Source organism: Triticum urartu, chromosome 5 (assembly GCF_003073215.2).
Source record: "Triticum urartu cultivar G1812 chromosome 5, Tu2.1, whole genome shotgun sequence".
Classification (NCBI taxonomy): domain Eukaryota; kingdom Viridiplantae; phylum Streptophyta; class Magnoliopsida; order Poales; family Poaceae; genus Triticum; species Triticum urartu.
In genome coordinates this window covers 531,661,712-531,684,751 of record NC_053026.1, presented here as the reverse complement: position 1 = coordinate 531,684,751, position 23,040 = coordinate 531,661,712, and the positions used below count along the sequence as shown (strand labels likewise).

At 45.3% G+C, this 23,040-nt stretch overlaps 2 protein-coding genes across 22 annotated transcripts; both read left to right on the top strand.

Annotated features, from left to right (window-relative positions):
• The first annotated feature begins 2,750 nt into the window (after window positions 1-2,750).
• LOC125556608 (BTB/POZ and MATH domain-containing protein 2-like) lies at window positions 2,751-5,153 on the top strand. The gene is made up of 2 exons (XM_048719303.1): window positions 2,751-2,958; window positions 3,477-5,153. The coding sequence occupies exon 2, from the start codon at window positions 3,649-3,651 to the stop codon at window positions 4,762-4,764; it is 1,116 nt and encodes a 371-aa protein (XP_048575260.1). The 5' UTR covers window positions 2,751-2,958; window positions 3,477-3,648; the 3' UTR covers window positions 4,765-5,153.
• An 852-nt stretch (window positions 5,154-6,005) lies between these two features.
• Window positions 6,006-22,135, top strand: LOC125510416. Of its 21 annotated transcripts, none has more exons than XR_007284610.1 (12): window positions 6,092-6,503; window positions 6,956-7,028; window positions 7,152-7,197; window positions 7,483-7,809; window positions 8,164-8,268; window positions 8,651-8,779; window positions 8,882-9,003; window positions 9,777-9,829; window positions 10,011-10,439; window positions 12,396-12,433; window positions 12,522-12,971; window positions 13,076-13,571. XR_007284610.1 is itself a non-coding variant. In XM_048675587.1 (2 exons), exons 1-2 carry the CDS (start codon window positions 6,021-6,023, stop codon window positions 6,786-6,788), a joined length of 606 nt encoding a protein of 201 aa, XP_048531544.1. In that variant the 5' UTR covers window positions 6,006-6,020; the 3' UTR covers window positions 6,789-6,948. The 21 variants fall into 21 exon arrangements, 1 of the variants encoding a protein (XP_048531544.1); XR_007284613.1 differs by having other exon boundaries at window positions 6,094-6,503; window positions 7,483-7,571; window positions 8,167-8,268; XR_007284607.1 differs by having other exon boundaries at window positions 6,094-6,503; window positions 7,483-7,571.
• The last annotated feature ends 905 nt before the right edge of the window (window positions 22,136-23,040 follow it).

The following is a 23,040-nucleotide window of genomic DNA, read 5'->3' as shown; positions in this document are numbered from 1 at the left end:
GTGTACATCAAAATTAATCTCTTCCAAGTTCCAACTCCGAAATTTCATTCCTTAATTTGATTCATTGTGAAATCCCAACTGAATGTGTAGTTTCTATTCGATTCAGCGAGAAATAGCTATAGATGTCACTGAAAGGAGTTAGGATATGTTGATCTATTAGCAGAAAAATAACAAATGAATGGTATTTGAATTGTAGGCAGTAGAGCATTCAAACCTCAAGAGGAAGAAAATTGATTTGAAAACATTATGGAGTAGAGCTGGGAAGAAATCTATGGCATGTATTCAAGTTGAGCAGCAAGTGCAGGTGTAGAACAGTTCCTCATCGAATCAACTTCATCGCACTATGATCTCCCCTTCAGTTCAGAATCCGCAACGGCTACAAATTTTTAGTGCCATGAACACAAGTCCAATTGTAGAACCTGACATTGAGCCGTGAACCAATTGGCTCCTCTGTTACGGTGAATTTTTTTTGAACACCCATTGTTAAATTCCTGGATCCGCCACTGCAGCCTATTAATGATGCCATATCCCAGTTTCAGTAGTAACCGGCAACTGATTATAAAAGGAAATTATTTTGTGCAGCCTTTTATAAAAGGAAAATGTTTTGTATGGCTTTTTACTATCTTTTCCTTGTATTTTTTTTATAAAGAACAACTGCATGCCCTGCAAAAAATGAAAGAAGGTATCCCATATGCATGTGTGCCATTGACAAGTCTTTTGAGAAAAAGAAATTGGTAGTACAAATATTATACGAGTGCCTGTGTCGGAATGGCGACACACCCGACGACGGTGCATGTGTTGTACTCGCAACCACAACCACCACGGTGTGATACTCCCCCCTAAAAGAAATATAAAGAGCGTTTAAATCACTTTATGTTTCTTTACAAAGAGAGTACATATTCCAAATAAAAAAAGAACCTTTTTTAGAATCTAAAAAAAAAGAACTATACGAATACCTTTTTTTAGGGGACTATACGAATACCTTCTCGAAAAAGACTACGTATAAGAAGTATTCAGCCCATCACAAAACAGTTGGGGCTTCTCCCGATTAGGCCCATCTACCAGGCCCGTAAAAGCAATGCAGTCCTCTCTTCTCTCTGCTCGTTAGAACGAACGCCCGGGACCTCCTATATGCCGCTTATTGCGGCAAGAAGTCGCCGTTTCGCACAGGATGCGGTTCACGTGGGCCGGCCCATTCGCTGTCCTTTGCTGAATGAAAGAGATGCCAAAAAAGGAGCAAGTTCTGGAATCGAACCCGTGTTCTCTACATGCGCACGCTATCCGCTAGCCACTCCGCCAGGCAAGCTATTTGTGAAAGAGTGGCAGCGCCAACGTACAAAAACCAAACAGAAGCAGCAAAAAATAAAACAAATTCACAAAATTCCATAAAAACTTGTGGGCGAGGGATAGAACACAAGTCCTGCCGCCATGAAAGCGCGTCCGTAGCCACTGTATAACTGAGATTTAGTGTGTAAAATGGCAGCCCGGTATATATGAACTACAATACGTGGCAGATTATTTATTTTTACAAAAATGCCAAACAAGATTTTTTTTAAAAGAAAATACTTTTTGAAAGGAAAACATTATTTGGGAAACTCAAAAAAGTTAAAAAATGGAACAAAAAATTAAATACGAGAACATTTTTTGAAATAATCAACTAGTTATTGTAAACACAAAACATTTATAGAAAAAATTAAGAAATTCAAAAAATGAATACATTTGAAAATTTAAAACTACTTTTACAAAATTCTAGCATTATTTTCATTTGTGAACTAATTTTGAAAAACATGAACCTTCAATATGTGAACAAAATTTGGAAAAAAGAATTGTTTTAAAAAAATTCGCAAACACTATTGAATTTTGAACAAAAAATAAACATGAGAAGATTTTTTTTCATATGTGAACAAATTTTGAAACCATTTTTTTCAAATTGTGAACAAATTTTCGAACTTCCTGAACAACTTTGAATTTGTGAACAACATTTGGAACATTTTTTTGAAATTCACATACATTTTTGCATTTGCAAACAAAATTTAAACATGTGAACAGTTTTTGTATTTGTGAACAAATTTTGGAAATGGGAACTTTTTTTAAACAAAATATTTGTTGTTTTGTGAATAAAACATTAAAAGGTGAACAGTTTCTGAAACGATGCGAACAATTTTTTAAAGCATGAATTTTTTTTTAATGTTGAGAACAAATTTTGAAATGGAGAACAAATTTGGAAGCTCGAACAGTTTTTGAAAGCACAAACATTTTTTGAATGTTGAGAACAAATTTAGAAATGGAGAACAAATTTGGAAGCGCGAACAATTTTTGAATGTTGAGAACAAATTTTGAAATGGAGAACAAATTTGGAAGCGCGAATTTGAAATGGAGAACAATTTTGTAATGGGAAGATGTTTTGAAACTCTCAAACATAATTTGAATCATGAACAAAAAGAAAATAAAAAGAGAAGAAAAAGGAATTGAAAGATGAAATAAAGAAACAGAAAAGCAAAGAAAGAAAAAACAGGAAAAACAACAAAGAAAAAGCAAACAGAAAAAACCAGTGAAAACCCGGTTCAAGAACCTTCTAGAAGGTTCCCAAAACCGTTCAGGAACCCTCCAGAAGGTTCCCAAAACCGAAAGCTGTAGCGCCAGCGCTATCTCCTAACTGGGCCGGCCCATCTTGATCGCTAGTCGCTCGCCTCTCTGTGCGAAGCCTCGACAACTCGACGCAGCGAGCGTCCGTTAGGAAATTCCCGAACGCCCAAGCAGACGAGGGCTCGCAATACCGGAGACGGCGCGAAACTACAGGCGGCGGCGGCGAGGGGGAGGAGACGCGTGGTCGCGTGGAGGTCCACCTGATCGACGGCCGCTCGCAACGGCGGTGCGCCGAATCACCTCGCCGGCCATCTGAACTTCCTCGACTGCACCATGGACGCCCTCTCCTCCGTCCGCTCGAAGAGCCACCAGGTCTGCTCTCACCTGCCCGCCAGGTGCTTGTGTTTATTACTGTATGTCCCCATAGCTCTCTAGCTCGAGCCTCGAGCAGCCACCTAGTGAGCAGCCTCGTCAGGAACGCGAGAGCCCTTGATCTCGCGCTTGCTTGGCCTCGGCTACTACTGGTTTTCCTTGGCTTCATGGTACGGGGTACTATGATATGCAACAAGGTAGACTAGCAGTACTTTGATATGCAAGAAAACCGGCCGATTCGACAGGTTTTTCTTTTCTTGGTCTAGCGTTGGGATGGTTTGTGGAGCTGAAGAAAGCGCCCGGGTCGCCGGTTCCCTTTTTCTTCTGGCAGTCTGGTCCGGTTATTTAATCTATGATTTGCACACGATGATAAACTAGCCTAACAATGGGCTTGTGGAATCACTGGTACCAAGTGTTTCGGTTACCCATATATTATCATGTTATTACTTCCTTTGCATGAATCATTCTATGACTTACTTTCTTAGATTAGGTCTGTTTTAACTATTTGTTACTCCCAGGTTAGCGTGCACATTGCTTGGCAGTAGGAATTATGTGTTGAGGAAGATTGCTTCCGAAAGTATCGGTCAGTACTCCGTTTGATTGGGGCTGTGGCAACAATGGATGCTTGTTGAACGTGAACGCCATGTTTGCTGAAGTCTAAACGTCTTCATGTGCACACATTGAGTATATATGCACGTAAGCACTCAGGTTACAGAAACACCCATAACTTCAGTTGCCATGGCCAACAACTTCACTTCTTCAGTTCAGAAGCCCATTACTGAGACCTCCTCAAGATGCCTGACAGAATCCGTCACCAACGCCCACAACTTTGAGGTGACTAGCTACTCGCTGCTCCAGGGTATGGGTGCCGGCAAGTTCATTAGCTCAAACACATTCAACGTCGACGGCTATGGCTGGAACATCGGAATATATCCTGATGGATGGAAGGAGGATACAGGTGCCTACATGTCGGCCTTCTTGTGTTTCTGCAGTGGGACAACAGATGCAAAGGTGAAGTTCACATTTAGTTTATTGGAAAAAGATAGAGAAGTTAATAAGCTAGAGAGCACGACATATACCTTTAAGTTAGTAGGTGGTTATTGGGGCTGGGAGAAGTTTATTATGAACTCCAAGCTTAAGGAACTGTTATCCCGCAATGATGACTGCTTCACAATCAGATGTGTTTTGACCATCTTGAAAGAGCCTCGTATAGAAGATAGCACAGTCATAGTCCCAGTTCCACAGTCGGATCTGCACATGCACTTCGCAAACATGTTGAAGGATGGAGAAGGCATGGATGTGACGTTCAGTGTCCGTGATCAACTCTTCAATGCACACAGATGCGTGTTAGCTGCGCGGTCGTCTGTCTTCAAGGCTGAGCTCTTTGGTCAGATGAAAGAGACCACCATGAAACACGTCAAGATTGATGACATGGAGCCTTCCATCTTTGAGGCACTTCTTCACTTCATATACACGGATACTCTGCCAAGCAACTGTGAGGTTGATCAGAATGTGGCATTGCAGCACTTGTTGGTTGCCGCAGATCGGTATGGACTGGAGAGGCTCAAGGCTATTTGTGAAGGGAAACTATGCCAGAGAATCGATGTGCAAACAGTTGCAACCACCCTTGCTTTAGCGGAGCAGCATGGCATCGTGCAACTCAAGAATGCCTGTCTCAGATACCTTTCTTCACAGGGCGTGCTTCAAGCTGTCAAAGAGACTGATGGATTCAAGCACCTGACAACAAGCTGTCCATCAATTATGGTGGACATTTTAGACATAGTCGCCCCACCTTCAGTAGTATGAGCAGTCTGGCTGAGTATTTAGTAGTATCCGACTTGTCCCACTTCAAGCTGTCAAGTGTGAAGATCTAGTAGTACTCTATCGATTTTAATCATCTGTCCAGTGTATCCACTGTAAGACGGAACTTCTCTTCGGGAATGTGTGCTCTATGGTCTGCTTATTGGCACTGAAAATTCTACTAGTACTAATTAATTTTCTTGACTGTAACTATGGCTTGTTGGCACCAAAAATTCTACAGTACTAAATAATTTTGTTGACTGTAACTATGTGGTGTGTGCTAGCCAACAACACTAACCAAAAACAGTTACAAGGTGCACAGAACCACAAGAGGCTATGTGGTATGTGCTAGCCTGGTGTGCTACTTTTGTATAGAGAGGACCAAAAGCCAGATGTTGATGTTATTAAGCCAGTTACGGAGTGTTGTTGGTGTGACGGGGTCATTTGAACATCTGATTACCCTGTCGACGCGTTACTGACAGCAGCGCTGTTTGTGTTGTTTAATTTCCTTTCTATGAGGTGCTGCTGCAATGTGTGCCCCATCCCTAGGTTGGGGATCTCTGCCATTGTGTTTGACAGATGATGCTTGTGTATGGATGCCATTTCTCCCGTGTTTTCGGTTTCAACCTTAGTTGTTGTTTGCTTGCTTATCTTTGGAAGATCTGTCATGTTTGTACTCTTGGCGTTTTTCGGTGTGCTTCCCCAGTGTTCCTGTTCTTGGCCTGAATAAAAACCGTGTAATGTGTGTATGTTTCTTACTCCCAGTTGATACCCAAAAAAGAAGAAATAAGATCGACCTTGGTCCTTAATCGCAGGAGCCCACTGAGCTGCTCGTCAAAGGCGGCCTGTCAGGCCCATCCATCTACACGGCCCTGCAGCAACCACATTGCCGGAGTGGGCTACCATCAATCAGCCCAACAACCCTCTCTCTTCCCCCCTGCTTGTTCCTGACGAGTCAAACAACCGAGCAGCAGAACCGGACGCCGCGGCGCGCCAGCCGGATGGCGCGAAACTCAAGGCGGCAGCGACGGGGACGTCTTGTGGCCGGGTGTAGCTGGCCTCGTCGGCGTGCGGCCCGGGTGAACTGCGCCCACGGCATTGCCGGCATGGTCCAGCATCAACAATGCACCCAGACCAGCCGTCTTGTCCGTCACCTGCGAGCCGCCTCCACAACCCTCCCTTCGTACCTCTTCGTCATACGGCGACCAGGGAATACCCCCTTTTCTAGCGCTCGCGCATAAAACCCAATAAGAGTCGCGACTATGGCGCATGCTGGCGCTTGCCACGTCGGCAAAGGAAGTGGAGAAAATCTTGTTACGATTGGTGTTGTTTTCTTTGTCTCATTTTGGTCGTCGTCGTTTCTTTCGCCTTCGCACGCACGTCTCCTCCTCTCCTCCTTTCCCAGTCGTGCACGCCTCCTCCTCCCATTCCTTCTCCCCTTGTCCCAGCGGCCCTCAATCTCCCACCACGACCGCTCGAGAACGACGGCGATGAGGAGGCCCGACCCTTGGCGCAGACCCGCGCCCCCGAGCGGCGGTGACGTCAGATCTCTCCGTCTGGCGAGGCCAGCCATCCCGTCGGTGCCGCGATGCCGCCAGTATGGAAGCCTAGGCTGGGGCAGACAACGCGGCGTCGTGTGCGCCGGAGGGGGCTCTGGCGACCGCGCGGCGTCCGATCGTGGGTTCCGGCGACGCCAAGCCGTAGATCTGAGCCGCCGTCTCCACTTCCTCCTTCCTCACTTCAAGGTATGATCATCTAGATAATTTCTTCTCATCAGGCGCAGCAGCAGTTTCTCTTGGTTGCTAAAATCAATCGATCCCTCCAAGGCATGGAGGGGACGGGACCTTCCCAATTTCTGGGTATTTAAATCTGCCCTACTCATGGCAGCATATTGTATGGTGTCACAGGTTACTAATTGTTGTTGTGAGACTGAGATGAGCCAACTTGTAGATTTTTCAAAAGGGATCCTGAATTCTCTGAGTACAGGTTCAGAAAGACAACAAGAAAAGATGTCATTTACACTTATATAGATATCTCTTTTAGAAAACACACGGACAACTTGATTCAGTGTTCTGTAAGTTGCTGCATGATGCTAACTTGGGGAAATCTCTCTATTGGCCATGAAAGCATCCATTTGCATATTGCAGCTGGGTGATCGTTGAAACAATATCCATTTTTTGATGATTTTTATTCTTAGATGCTTTGGCAGGGATCCTCCATATCAAGGGAAGAGCGGGGTAGTGTGGGCGAGGGAAGTCCTTGTGTACCAGGTGAAGCTCCGCCTTCCTCTCATTCTCCCCCTTTTGATTATGCCTTCCACATTTCCATGTCTCTTCAGTCCTTTTATTTCTCTTAACATTTTCCTAAATGTCATAATTGTAACAATTGTGCAGGTTTCTGAAAGAAACAGAAAAGGAAACAAGATGCAGTCAAATTTAGGTGAAGAACATTTTTCCATAGCTTGTGAACATTTTGGTCCTCCGATTTTGATTTTTCATGATTTGTAGTCCATGCATGCTTTTGATATTCAATCACTTTATTTGTTTACATCCTACTAGATTCTAATTTCAGAATTGGTATTCTATCTAGCTCTGAGACCTTGCCTTTATTTTGTATGAAGTTTACTTACATTAAATTGCATGCATGTTAGATATTCCATGGGGGCTACTATTTCTGATTACATGTGATTCCATTTGGTTGCACTTTTATTATGTTTTTGTACAGACCCTTTGAAGGTAGTGTTATTGTTGAATCTTGATTCCTGATGCTATGGATATTGTCTGCTTTCAACCCCACCCTGTACTACTCACCAGGTATGGAGGCTATGTAATATTTATCCTGTGTTGTCTTTCAATACTTTCTTCTTTCTGAAATTTAGCTGCAGACTTTATGATTTGGCTGCAGTATATATTGCCTCTGGGTTATGGGACTTGTCGGCGCAACCTATCATTTGATAAAATATATCAACCCGGGGGAATATACTTGTGCTGGATTGTTTGAGACATCAGATAAGCCCATGTTGCTGTAAATTTTGCTCATCTATTGACGAGGGTAGGAAATAGTCAGGGGCCTCCTCATCTTTCATGTTATATCACTTCTTTACGCTTCCACAGCGTAACTCCTTATTTGTTCGCCGACAGTGGCCATTATTTTTGTCTGATCTCCTGTGTCGAAGTATGGTGGTTTTACTTTTCTTGTTACATGTGATACAATTACTTGAGATGTCCACGGTTAATTATCTTAATAAGAGTCAGCAAACACAAAACACATCCAGTGTGCCCATTAACGCCATCCAAATAATAATATGACTAATCTGCACATGTAGTTTCAAAATGGGAACCACCCAGTAAAAGCTCCTATGTCTGAACCTAACCAATAGCCAGTATTGGTTTGATTGCCTTGTAGAAGATGTTATCCTCTCACTAGCAAATCCTCGACCCATCCGGTGGATCGAAGGACACAAAGCGGATCTTCGTGCCAAGCACATCTAGGAATCTGTATGTTGGGCAGGTAAAGTTCAGGCTTCATACTTTGCCTCATAGTACCACATGAATGTGTCCTACGCATACAAATATTTTGTGCTGGGAGCCCAAAAAATAGCAATATCACATGGATACGACGTCATTAACTGGTACACCTATTAGTCTCAAATTTCATAGGGTCAATAGAATTCTTAACCCTTAACAGACATTGTTGCAAAGAAACGTTGAACAACTTTGGAGAAAAGTTGGACCGCGAAATCCATGGTGTATAACTGGTATTTTTTGTCGAGAATGTATAACTAGTATTTCCTTGCTATATGTATTTCTATCATGAAAAGGGCTCTGTTGGAAACCGTAGAATAATACATGCATGCACAAAGAGTCAGTGTTGGATCTTCAATATATTGCAGGACTAATGTAATTAGATGACATCAGTGTTATCTGCCGGTGTGCTGCAAGGTTTAGATGAGGTGGACTCTGAATCTGTGTCACTGAGCTTGAGGAGAGTAATGCACTGGTCGTAGCCATTGTAGCACCAGGTAACAAACAAGACTCATCTCATGCATTTTTCAGTTCATGTTGTTGCCCCCATGGGTTTAGTTAAACAGCCACTCACTGTGCACCATTTCTCTGTGGCTCAGGTGGTAGGACCAAAACATTTGCATCTGTTGTTATTGACATGGTTGGATCTTCAGGCTGGAAGCTTGCGTTAGTCGCAGCAAGGATTACCAGCAGCAGCAACCAACCTGCAGAGATGAAACTGGTACGCGAAGAGAACCCCATGTAGCATCATGTGCATTTTTGTAACTTTGTTTTCACTTGCATTGTAACCAACGATGCTTTTAACTAATATAGTTGGTCTCACGGTGTGATTTTGATCGACTCTTATTCCAGAAAAGTGCTTGATTGATTGCTAATGAAAATATCTGTTTTTATCTTCTCTTTCGTAGCATCACTACTAATGCTTTAGGAGCATACCCACCACCTGGTGGTCAAAGTGACAAGGTGAATGTGATATGTGTATTAGTAATGCCTCTTTCGTATTAGTAATGAAATTTCTATTGGTATGTGTTCAGCTCTATGTTGCATAATAGTTTCTATAAATAGCAGGAGCAGGTGAGGAAACTCTGTAATTTCATTGTGAATCATTGCTGATTAGTATGGCATACTTGCATTCTAAAGCTTTTGATTCCACTTGTCTTGATACCCCAAAGAGAAAAGAAAGAGAGGAAAAATACAGAATAGATTGATATGGTGCACTTGTCACGAATCATATCAGTGCTAGGCCTGGAGATTTCTTCTAATCTTTATACATCATTTTTGTTAGAAATCTTTAAAGAATAGATAGTGCTTGTTGAAGGCATCACACAAGTTGTGTTTAGAAGTACTGCAAAACGAAATACAGATTAGAAGCCAAGCTAAACCTTGGAACATAAATACCTTTATATAAAAATACAACTAGAGTGTGATCCTTGTGGAGTTAATAGAAGGCAAATGGATTTTATCTCACTGTTTACCTATATCTTCCCTTTGCAGAGAACATTTTCACAACCGGGGAATAGAAAAGAATATGGATGTGCCAGAAGAAGGTTTGTACTCATCACCTCTGTATACTTAATTTATTTTATATCTGCAAAATATGTTGCACATGCTTGTAGAATGGATGAAAAAATCTTGCAGAATATAAAGTTTTCTTTCTGAATTGTTCTAATACTCTTATTTAAAAGATTTTTTTCTGAATTGTCCTAATACTCTTATTTAAATTTCTAGGAAAATGTACAATGAACCAGAATGTACCATGTCGAGTGGGAATTCTCAATTGACGAGACGCCAATTCTCAATTGACTTTATCCCGTGCATTGCGCCTTCCGTCCCAGACACCCCCGGCTTCTATGGTGTCGACCGCTACTTTTCTGCCACGCCCACATGTGGTTCAACGATGACACATATGTGCAACTACTCGAGCAGGCGATGATGAAGGTGAGCGTTTGCTCGGTGGAGGCAGTGGAGGGCGATGATGATGCCGGTATGGACATGAAGGCGGACGAATCTATTCCAAAGTTCTATGCGTAGAGAAACTGCAGTAGCAAATCTCGGGGCTGCAATACAACGACTTGATGGGGAGGAGCATCTGGTAGATATACATAGTGTTAGATTGCTTTTGGACAAGTCATCGTGTGTAATGCATCTTCAAACCAGGTATATAACCTGCTGCTACTCCCCAAGTTTAATATACTTCCACCTCTAATGGATTTGGTCTACATTACTTTCATTCATGCAAGTATGTCTCAGCTGTACATTCATATGTGTTATCGATCAGAACAAAAATACATGGAAAGGGCGGTTGCCTATCTGGCACCGCAGCAGCACGTCTTAGGAGGCGCGCCATGGGCGCGCCCCAACCCCTAGTGTATCATTTAATGCCTCCCCCACCTACCGGTTATGCCCATCCGATGGTCCAGATAATGCTACTATATCTATATGCAAGTATGAGCCGTATCGCTGCTTCCCGTAACTGCTATCTAAAAACAGAGGAGTGAATTGCAGAAAACCACCGCATTGAAGCGTCATGTTGCAGAAAAGACTCTTCTACGAATTTGTGCCAGAAAACACTGATTTTCGTCCTAATCATTTGCACAAACCATCTAACCTTCTGTTCAGACATTTTAACCTTTATTATGACATGTGGGTCCCACATTTGATGACATGGCACAATGTTTCGTGGTAGGCGACTTTAGATGAGGGATTTTCTGGATTTACAAATCAGTCCCTTTAGTTTTACAGGGACATCCTTCAATCAAAAAACAAAAAGCAATCAACTCCCTCCATGGATTTGGGCTGACACAGCAGCCGAGTAGAGCAGCAGAATGAACTCTCTCTCTCTCTCCCGAGCCACCACGGCCATGCCACTCTCACCAGCGTCGCCGCCGCCAAGCCTCCATCGAACCACCACGGCCATGCCCGTCACAACTCAGCTGCCCCCTTCCCCCACTCATGTGCTCGCCCAGGTCAGCTCCGATGCGCAGTAGCTCGACCACGGCAATATGGGCGATCCCGGCGAGAATTTCGTGCTGCTGCTCCCTGGACCTTGGTACCGTGGCTGCCGGAGCAGAGCAGCAGCCGCAAAGAGTAGCGTTAAGTAGCAATGGCTGGGAGCAGCAGTCGCAAGCAGCAGCAACAAACGGGAAAGGAGCTGCGGCGGCGGCAAGCAACGGGAAGGAGCAGCAGCGGCAACCAGCAGCAGTGGGAAGGAGCAGCAGCAGCGACCACCAGCGGGAAGGAGCAGCAGTGGCAAGCAGCAGCAGGAAGGAGCTGGACGGGCATGGTGTCGCCCGCCGTGGCTGCGGCGACCCTCGAGCTCCACTGCGCCGCGTGCGGCACCTCCAGAACGGGGCTATGCGGCACTTGGAGCTCGGCCGCTCTGCACGCAAGAGCTGGGACGCCCTCGAGCTCGCCAGACCAATGCCGGCCGGCTCCGGCAACGAGCTCGTCGGCAGGGAGAGCGTCCTGCAGCTCCGGCACGGTCAGGAGGGCGCAGGCGTCCTGCAGCTCCGGCAGGTCGCCACACCAGGCAGCTGCGTAGACGAGCCCCGCCGCCGCTCCCGGATGACCTGCTCACGACGGAGTAGCGCGAGGTCCGGTGGCCCAGCCGGAGCACCTCCTCCACATCCCCGGCATCCCTCTCTGGCGCACTTTGCCACGTCCCTGCACTCACGCCGCCGGCGACGACATCAGCTGGAGCGAGGAGGGAAGCCCGGTGACGATCTGGATCGGGCAGGGGAGGGATTGGGAGGAAGGTTCTTTTTGAAAAAATACCAGTCTAACGGCGTCTACCACGAAACGTTATGCCATGTCATCAAATGTGGGACCCACATGTCATAATAGAGGTTAAAATGCCCGAACAAAAGGTTAGGTGGTTTCTGCAAATGATTAGGATAAAAATCAGTGTTTCCTGACACAAATTCGTAGAAGAGCCTTTTCTGCAACACGACGCTTCAATGTGGTGGTTTTCTGCAATTCACTCGAAAACAGAGCATTCACTGATGCCAAGTTCGGGATTTTCTACATCCGATAGTTGTGTTGAACTTTTGCACAAAACTGTTGGCAGTCACCTACTAACCATGATTTTTTTTCTTCATCTGTAAACCGTTATAGGTGCATAACGTATATCCTGGCCTCTGGTAAGTGCTCAGGTATGCATGTACATGCATTTGTGTGTATCTATCGGGCCTTAAAATATAGCCTCAACTCAAATGCTGCTTGAATATTTTCACTTTACAGATGGCTGGATCCGCTCGTTGATTTAGCAGGATGGACATAGTTACCTACCTGATTCTAATCACTCCTTTGCTTCCTCTGCCGGGGTTGAAGTTGGGATTCTGCAGTCGATGGGACCAACAACATCCATTTTTGTCTTTTTGGTTTTGAGTTTTTTTTGCAATGGAAATGATGATAGCTTTGCTTTTTGTTTACTTTTATACTGTAGTCATCGGTTTTATTCATTCACTCTACTTATTATCTGGTGAAATCCAAATAATGGTATCAGTTTCGTGCATACATGTCAGGCCGGCCCTCATCCACAGGCCAGGGATGGGCATGGTTTTTCCAGGCCGTGAGCTTCAGAGTTGAGCTGGATGCCCGCCCAGTGCACAAGTCTCCTGAACATTCATACGTTGTTGTTGTCCACTACTTCAGTGCAGCAGCAGCCCAAAAACAATGAAGGTACCATAGGTATGTTAGACACCTTGTTCATATCACATCAATTAGTTGAGGTATATACTTGCAGGTTTTATGCTATTTCATGACGATACAGAATGCATGATATTCGTGCACAGAACGCTGAACGCATGCTATATCGTGCATCAGAACGCATGTGGTACCAATGGACTCAGACCAAGGGAACAGCTTGTCTATATATATAAATGAAGCCATCGCCATGTACATTGCACCTTACTGCATCCAAGTAAGTATAGTCCTCCCTACACCACACTAGCTAGTGATAATTATGTCACTCATCTCCACAGCACTTGTGCTAGCTAATTGTCCCCCTAGGTCTTTACTTGTACCTGCTGCGCTCTAGTCGTAGAAGATCAAATAACCCAGCAGCAGCAGTGTTCCCCACAAAATGGCCAATGCTAGGCATGCTCCCTTCTCTCTTAACCAACATGTACAACTTCCATGAGTACAGTTATTTGGTCCTCGCCCGATCAGGCCTCAACTTCAATGGGGACGGCGCGCCTGGGGCCGGGATGCGGTTCTTCATCACCTGCGACCCTGCCAACATCCAGCACATCTTCACGACCAACTACCACAACTTCCCCAAGGGCGCGGAATTCGCTGCCATCTTCGACATCATGGCAGGTGGCCTCTTCACTATCGACGGCGAGCTATGGCATCAGCGCCGCGTGAAATTTGTGGGTGTGATCAGCAGCCCGTGGTTTACTGACCGTGTGGCAGCTCATTGCCGTGACAAGGTGAAGGACCACCTCCTCCCATTGCTTGCCCGCATGGCGAGTACCGCCACTTCATTCGACATGCAAGAATTAATGGTGAGGTTAATGTTTGACATGACCGCCACAGCAGTTTTTGGCGTGGACCCTGGCTTCCTGTCCTTGGACATGCCTCCCATTGATGCCTCCATTGCCATGGACATGGTCATGGAGGTGGGATTTCTACGGCACACCATGCCAGCCTCTTTGTGGAAGGCAATGAGGTGGCTAAATATTGGTCCTGAGAGAAAGCTCCACGAAGCGAAGAAAGTGCTGCACAGGTTTGTTGTGCATACAATTGAGAGGAGGAAGACCACTAGAGAAAATGCTGGTCACGATGAGGATGAGGAGGTTGGGGGTGATATTTTAGCTTCCTACATCAATGACCCGGACTTTGCCAACGATGACTTGCTCCGTGCGACACTCATTAACTTCATGATCGCTGGGAGGGACACAATTGGCACGACCCTGCCATGGATATTCTATCACTAGTGCAGAACCGGGTAATAGCATCGGTTCGTAAGGCCCATTTGTGCCGGTTTGGTAACCGGCGCTAAAATGTAGGCACCATTTGTGCCGGTTCTTCATCACCTGCGACCCTGCCAACATCCAGCACATCTTCACGACCAACTACCACAACTTCCCCAAGGGCGCGGAATTCGCTGCCATCTTCGACATCATGGCAGGTGGCCTCTTCACTATCGACGGCGAGCTATGGCATCAGCGCCGCGTGAAATTTGTGGGTGTGATCAGCAGCCCGTGGTTTACTGACCGTGTGGCAGCTCATTGCCGTGACAAGGTGAAGGACCACCTCCTCCCATTGCTTGCCCGCATGGCGAGTACCGCCACTTCATTCGACATGCAAGAATTAATGGTGAGGTTAATGTTTGACATGACCGCCACAGCAGTTTTTGGCGTGGACCCTGGCTTCCTGTCCTTGGACATGCCTCCCATTGATGCCTCCATTGCCATGGACATGGTCATGGAGGTGGGATTTCTACGGCACACCATGCCAGCCTCTTTGTGGAAGGCAATGAGGTGGCTAAATATTGGTCCTGAGAGAAAGCTCCACGAAGCGAAGAAAGTGCTGCACAGGTTTGTTGTGCATACAATTGAGAGGAGGAAGACCACTAGAGAAAATGCTGGTCACGATGAGGATGAGGAGGTTGGGGGTGATATTTTAGCTTCCTACATCAATGACCCGGACTTTGCCAACGATGACTTGCTCCGTGCGACACTCATTAACTTCATGATCGCTGGGAGGGACACAATTGGCACGACCCTGCCATGGATATTCTATCACTAGTGCAGAACCGGGTAATAGCATCGGTTCGTAAGGCCCATTTGTGCCGGTTTGGTAACCGGCGCTAAAATGTAGGCACCTAAAGCCCCCCCCCTCTTTTAGTACTGGTTCAGCACAAACCGGTGCTAAAGGGCAACCACGTGGCACGAGCCAGCTTCGGGGGCAGGGAGCCCTTTAGTACGGTTGGTGTCACCAACGGTATTAAAATGTTGGGGGGTTTTGGGTTTATGATTTCTTTTTCATTTAATTTTGTGTTTTCCATTTAATTATTTTTCGTTTGCTGGTATTTTACAATACTACATATGTACACGTTATGCATATATATATAAATAAAATTTCTAGTAGAACCGATCATAATATATATATATATATATATATAACCAACATTAATTAATTCACACACATGTACACACATGATATATATGCAATTTCTCCTAATTGGTGCCTTCGGAGCCAATGGCATTAGCCTAGCTAATTGGTGCCTTCGGAGCACGATAACAATTGGAAGTGGTTCATGGGGGCGGTAGCGGATAATAGTATTCTCCTTTGGGATCTATGACCTGGTCGAGCAAAAATCCCGCTATTTCCTCTTGAATTGCTTCTATGCGGTCCTGTGCTAGGAGCTTGTCCCGCACCTCTTTGAACTGTTAAGAAGGAGATCAATATGCATGTGTATTAGTTGTGTGACTAGATATCGATAATGGTGTAAAAATTATGAATAGTGTTCTGACAATCGATATCGTACCCACTCCTGTCTTTGAGATTTGCTCCTTTCGGACGCCATCATGCGAATGTTCTCGCAAACGTAGTATGCACATAGATCATTCCCCGGCGCCTGCTTCAGGGCCTTTACAAGAATGGAATTTGATCATAATTAATCAAGCATGATAATTAAAGAGATGGCAGTTAGCTAGCACTACTTAATTACTTACCTTGGGTCGATACCATTTCAGATTTTGTTTCCATGGGCCTGGAGTGGCCCTGATGAACTTTGCCCAAGCCCTGCCCGCCGACAAAGAAAATGAATAAATGGGTTATTAAATAGTTGTTATCAGGAAATGATGAACTAATTAAATAGGCCGAGATATAGTTAATAATGATTGAAATTACCTGTTGACTATCCCCTTCACGATGGTGTAGTCACTTGCTTTCTTAAGTAGTGAGTCTAGTACTTCAACTGTTCCTTCATCAATTTTAATGATTAACAAGATCCAGTGAAATCTGCATGCACACACGTTTGCATGTCTTAATTAAGCGGGCATATGTAAGCAAAAACATGTAGCTATAGCTAGTAGGGAAAAACAGAATTTGTAGTACAAGACAGTGTGACTCACTGGAAGTTGTAGTATATCTTCATTGTATTTGAGATTCTTGAAGAACTGTAGCATGCTTTCCTCTACACATTTTTCGTGATATGGATCTATTTTCTATGTGTATTCATTAATGGTATTTGGGTCAATGAATCCAATGCTATAGCGTCCACCTTTTTCATTTCATAAATCTTCATCCTGCATAATACCACAGAAAAGAATATAGTGAGGATAATTACAGGTAATGATTGATCAAAATGATCACTACAGCTAGCTTGAGACTTAAATTACAGAAAGAAATCACTTACAGACAATAGCAACTGACGATAGATTTGTCGAGTGCGTCTTTATTGTATAGCTGAAATAGTTCTGAATACTCAACGGTCACAGCTTTCTTATGGTAGTAATGCTCCTTGTTGACATTCACCATGAGGGACTCTCGATTGGAAATCTTGGTAATGTCCATGTACCATTGATGCAATTTATACATTCTCGTAGGGAGCTTATTGACCTCCTCTGGCTCGACCAAAGGTTGGCCCGGGGCATATTTCCGTTTTATTTCCTCCTCTCTAGTCGGAGACATGGGCTCGATATCGAGGAGTTGTCCAACAGTGATCCCGATCGATTTAGCATGCGCAATATGCTCCTCGGTTATTACCACATCGCCCACCCCGGGAACGTTAACGGTTTGCCCACAATAATATTGGGCGCGCCTACTCTCATGTGTTGTTGGCACAACAAGCGGGGGATTGATTGCACCGCCTGTTCTCCCAGCTGGGGAACGGTTTTACCGCTCCTTTTGCCAGCTGATTTGCTCGAGCTTGAGCTCGCCTCTTTCTGTAGACGTGCTCGATTTAACTTCTTGATGTGGCGCTCATAGTCTGTGTCAACAGGCTTGGGAGCTGGTGGTCTAGCCATACGAATGAAGTGGTCAATCTTTTCCACAGGCACTTTCTCCCTTGACGGCGGTGGCGGTTTCGGTGCAAAATGGGCTTCCACCTCGGCCTTCGATATGGCTACGTTTTCTTCCTCGGACTTGTCGTAAGGCCTATGCGGAAGAGGCGCGAGGCTTGGACCATATTGAAATCGCTTGCCTCCGCCTGTACCTCCAGTACTACCTCGACTTGTACCGTTACGCACCATAGCTGAGGCGGCTCTCTTCCATGATTGCTGAGGCGGCGAAGACGGCTGACGTGGCTGAGTTGGAGGAGGAGTGGCCTGAAGCTGTGCCGGACTTGGAGGAGTGGCCTGAAGCTGTGCCGGACTTGGAGGAGGAGTGGCCTGACGCGTTGGTGGACTTGGAGGAGCGGGAGTCTGCTGACTCGGTGGTGGACTGCGACGAGGAGTCGGATGACGCGGTGTCGGTGGCCTTCGAAGGATGATGCAATCCTTTCTCCATAGGATGATACGATGGTTGGCCTCTCCTAGTGTGTGCTCATCGTCACCTCCAAGAATGTCAAGCTCTAGCCCCGAATATTGGTCCACCACCTCATCAACCAAGACACGAGTATAGCCCGCTGGAATCGGGTTGCAATGGAAGGTTGCCTCGGGGGGATTTGTAAAAGCAAGGACGTCAGCCACCTTCATGGATATGTTCTTCATTTTGAAGTGTAGCTCGCAGTTAGTGTTCTCCATGATGTCATCCACTGGGTAGCTATCCAGCAATGCGTCGCCCGGGGCGGAACCCACGCTGCTTCTCGGCATGGATGGGACGGTGCTATCCATTGGTGGATCATCCGCTAGCTGCTGAGACCCCCTTTGCTAGCTAAGTGAGTCGATCTGCTCCTGCTGCCGCTGGAATTTGACTGCCAAGTCCGCGTGCGCTGATTCTAGGCCTTGAAGGCGTTCATAGTCTAGCTTCCTCTGCTCCTCCTCCATCTTCCTCTTCTTCTCCTCCGCAATCTCCTTTCTCGCACGGGTTCTGTAGTCGGCGTTCCAGTCCGAAAACCCCTCATACCACAGAATAGCGCCCATGCCTCGTGTTCTTCCCGGGTGTTCAGGATTTCCCAGGGCACGCGTAAGCTCGTCGTTCTCTCTGTTGGGCTCGAACAACCCCGATCGAGCCTCTTCTATTGCAACAAGTAGCTTATCTTCGGCTGCGTCCAGACATGCCTTCTTCGAAACTTTGCCTGTCTTTGGGTCCAACTCCCCCATGCGCATAGAACCAAGTCCTGCACCTGGGGTCCAGCTCAATGTTTCTAGAGTGACACCTGCATCCAGCATCTTTTTCTCAGACTTATCCCACTTAGGCATTCCCACCGCATAGCCACCTGGCCCCAGCTTATGGAACTTATTCTTTTTTGCGGCATTGGCCTTGTTTATTCTGGACCGTTCCTTAGATAATTCCGAATCCTTGAATTTCACGAAATCGTCCCAATGAGCACTTTGCTTCTCTAGTGTTCCCTCGAATACTGGAGTCTTCCTTCCTCCCTTGACGTACTTGGCCCATTCACGAATCTTGTGGTTCTTGAATGCAACCGCCATCTTCCTAAGAGCAGCGTCCTTGACTTTCTCCACATCTGCATCTGTGAAATGATCTGGTAGGGTGAAATGTTCCATGAGCGTTTCCCAAAGCAAATGTTTTTGTCTGTCGTCGACAAAAGTAACTCCTGGACGTGGCTTTGCTGGCTCTCTCCATTCTTGAAGGGAGATCGGGAGTTGGTCCTTCACAAGAACTCCGCACTGACGAATGAACTTGTCCGCAATCTTCTTAGGCGCTAATGGTTCGCCATTAGGTCTGATTGCCTCGATATTGTACTTTACGCCCTCCTTCAACTTTTTGTTCGGGTCTCGTTTCGTCCTGTTGCCTGTAGATTTGCTCGATCCGGATGGCTGAAAGAAGAAAGATCGATTCGTTAATATATCTTCAAGTCATTTAAAACATGTGATGATCACCAGATGCCTGCTTATATAAATATATATATACCTCGCCGGTCTTTGTTGTTTCAAGATCAACATTTTCTTCGTCATGTTCATAGTTCATGACTTCATCAATTCGGTCGTCGCGATCGAATATCATATCACCCTCCCCGGTGTTGTTTAGATATTCGGAGCCGTCATAATCTTCTTCATTCTGATCATCATCTGGCCCGCGAGGATTGTGTATGATATTGAACAGGGCCTCTTCTCCCTCTCTGCCGGTGTTGTCCGCCATAGGTTTTGTTTAACTAATCCAAAAGAAATATATTCAAATTACAATGCATGGATGCAATCAATTAATAAGGAAAAACTGAATCAATCATAGTACATAATAAGCGTCATCGAATATAATCTCGAATAAGTCGTCTCGAATAATAGATATAATCTCGAATACATCGTCTCGAATAATAGATATAATCTCGAATACATCATCTCGAATAATAGATATAATCTCGAATACATCGTCTCGAATAATAGATATAATCTCGAATACATCGTCTCGAATAATATATAATCTCGAATACATCGTCTCGAATATTATATATCGAATACATCACTGGCTAGGTAGCTAATAAAGATCGAATACTACAGAAGAATCTAGGACACTCACGGTTCCTGCGGCGCGGGCGGTGGACACCCAAAGAGAAGGAACCCTCACAGGATCATAGCTGAAGTGAGATCCCTGAAGAAACTGCCAGGTATTGGAGAACCTGCCGCCCTCTAACGCAACCATGTAGCGATGGACGTGCTCGTCCTCCTCCCTGACACGGCGACGTACCACCTCTGACGGGGCCGGCTCCCTCCGCCCCGAAACTGGCCCACGCGAACGCCACCAAACAAGATCAGGGTCGACGATGGGACCCGGGGCCAGGTTCCTCATCAAGCGGCGCGCCCCTCCAGGCAGCACCTCCCAGTGCCAGCCCGGCGGAGCCCAGTCCCGGACATGGGTCAGCCGGACGTCGTGCGGACGGGTCGACGGCGAGGATGCGGGCCGGGCATCGTCGAGAACAAATACTAGCTATATGCCCGCAAAAAGTAACATTTTCTTAATGATTGGATTTTGATAACTAAAATTTCTAACATTTCTATATAACTAACATTCCTATAACATTTCTAACAATGCTATATAACTAACATTTCTATAACATTTCTAATATTTCTATAACTAAAAAACAAAAGAAAAAAATTATAACATTTCTATATATATAACTAACATTTGTATAACATTTCTAATATTTCTATAACTAAAAAAAGAAAAATTTCTAACTTTTTTTAACTATTTCTATAACTAAAAAACAGAAAAATTTCTAACAATTCTAACTTTTTTATAACTATTTCTATAACTAAAAAACAAAAAAATTTCTAACAATTCTAACATTTCTATAACATTTCTAACAATGCTATATAACTAACTATTTCTATAACTAAAAAAAGAAAAATTTCTAACATTTTTATAACTATTTCTATAACTAAAAAACTAAAAAAATGTATATGTGTGTGTGCTCACCGGCGAGGCGAGAGGCAACGGGGGGCGGTGACGGGGACGGCGACGGGCGCGACGACGACGGGGACAGGGACGGGGCTGCGACGACGGGGACGGGGACGTACGGGTCGGGCGGCGGCGACGGGGACGGGGCGGCGATGACGGGGACGGGGACGACGGGGCGGCGACGACGGAGACGGGGCAGCGACGGGGGCGGCGACGAGGGATATGGAGACGGGGGCGGCGGGCGACGGGGCAGAGGAGAAGAAGCAGATGAGAAACTGAAATTTTTGAAGTGTTTAGTTATATAGGATGGACCTTTAGTACCGGTTGGAGCCACCAACCGGTACTAAAGACCTGTTTTGGCCAGGCCAAGCGGCGGGAAGCGCACCCCCTTTAGTACCGGGTGGTGGTGGCTCCAACCGGTACTAAAGGCCCCCCTTTAGTATCGGTTGGTGCCACCACCCGGTACTAAAGGGGGTGCGCTGGCGCAGGTGCGGTGCGGCAAGTATAGTCCCACCTCGCTAGCCGAGGGGCGTCCGCACTGGTTTATAACCCCCCGTGCGGTAGCTCTCTCGAGCTCCTCTCCAAAGCAGGCCTATTGGGCCTACATGTTCTGTGCTGCCCTGTGGGCCTACTAGGCCTTTGCGTGCCTGCATCCTGGCCCAACAACAGGTTGGGTTTCTAGTCGTATGCAGGCCGCTCTGGCCCAGTAGGCGGGCTTTTTAAATTTTTTTGCTTTATTTATTTTTGAGTTGTTTTTTTGTGTATTTAAAGTTTCTTTGTGAATATTTTTGCTTTAGGTATAAAAAATTACAAACTTTTTGTTAGTGCCCGTAGTTTTCAAATTTGAATAGTTTAAATTTTTAATTATTTGAAATTAGTGTGAATCACTAGTTTGTGAATAACTTAACTTTAAAAATCAGTAAAGGCATGAAAGAATTTGTTTGCACATAAAATTTCTTCGCGTTTCAAATGCCAAAACACATAACTGCCCTAACTATTACAGAGATTCCCTCCTGAGTGTGAAACACAGAAGAAAGTGATGATAGTGAAGCCGATCACATCCCAGATCTTTGGGTGTGAAACTTTTTCTTCGCGTTTGTCCCTTTGCGCCGTAACCATGGAAAATCTTCATTATTTAACGGGATGCTCGGATCAATATTCACTGTGAATGGAGCAATTTCATTAAACTTTTTATAATCTTCTGACATGTCTGTCTTGTCATCCACTCCCACGATGTTTCTCTTTCCAGAAAGAACTATGTGCCGCTTTGGCTCATCGTACGATGCATTCGTTTCCTTATTTTTTTCTTTTTCTTGGCTTGATAGACATGTCCTTCACATAGAAAACATGTGCCACATCATTGGCTAGGACGAATGGTTCGTCTGCATACGCAAGATTGTTGAGATCCACTGTTGTCATTCTGTACTGCGGGTCTTCCGTTACCCCGCCTCGTGTCATATTGACCCATTTGCACCGAAACAAAGGGACCTTCAAACCACGTCAATAGTCAAGTTCCCATATGTCCTGTATATAACCATAATATGTTTCCTTTCCCGTCTTGGTATCTACATCAAAGCAGACACCACTGTTTTGGTTGGTGCTCTTCTTATCTTGGGCGATCGTGTAAAATGTATTACCATTTATCTTGTATCTTTTGAAAGTCATTATATTCGAAGATGGTAACTGAGACAGCAAGTACAGGTCATCTTCAATAGAGGTGTCATGCATGGTACGTGTCTGCAACCAGCTGGCGAAACTCCTGGTTTGTTCACGTGTAATCCAGTTATCAGACCGCTCCGGATGTTTGGAGCGTAGCAAATTCTTGTGTTCATCCATATACGGAGCCACCAAGGCGGAATTCTGTAGAACTGTGTAGTGTGCTTCAGTGAGAGAATGTCCGTCCATACATATTATTTGTTCCCCTCCTAGCGTGCCTTTTCCATCCAGTCTGCCCTTATGCCGCGATTCAGGAACACCAATCGGCTTAAGGTCAGGAATAAAGTCAATACAAAACTCAATGACCTCCTCATTTTCATGGCCCTTGGAGATGCTTCCTTCTGGCCTAACACGGTTATGAACATATTTCTTTAAGACTCCCATGAACCTCTCAAAGGGGAACATATTGTGTAGAAATACAGGACCCAAAACGTTAATCTCTTCGCATAGGTGAACTAGGACGTGCGTCATGATGTTGAAGAAGGATGGTGGGAACACCAACTCGAAACTGACAAGACATTGCACCAAATCATTCTCTAACCTTGGTATGATTTTTGGATCGATTACCTTCTGA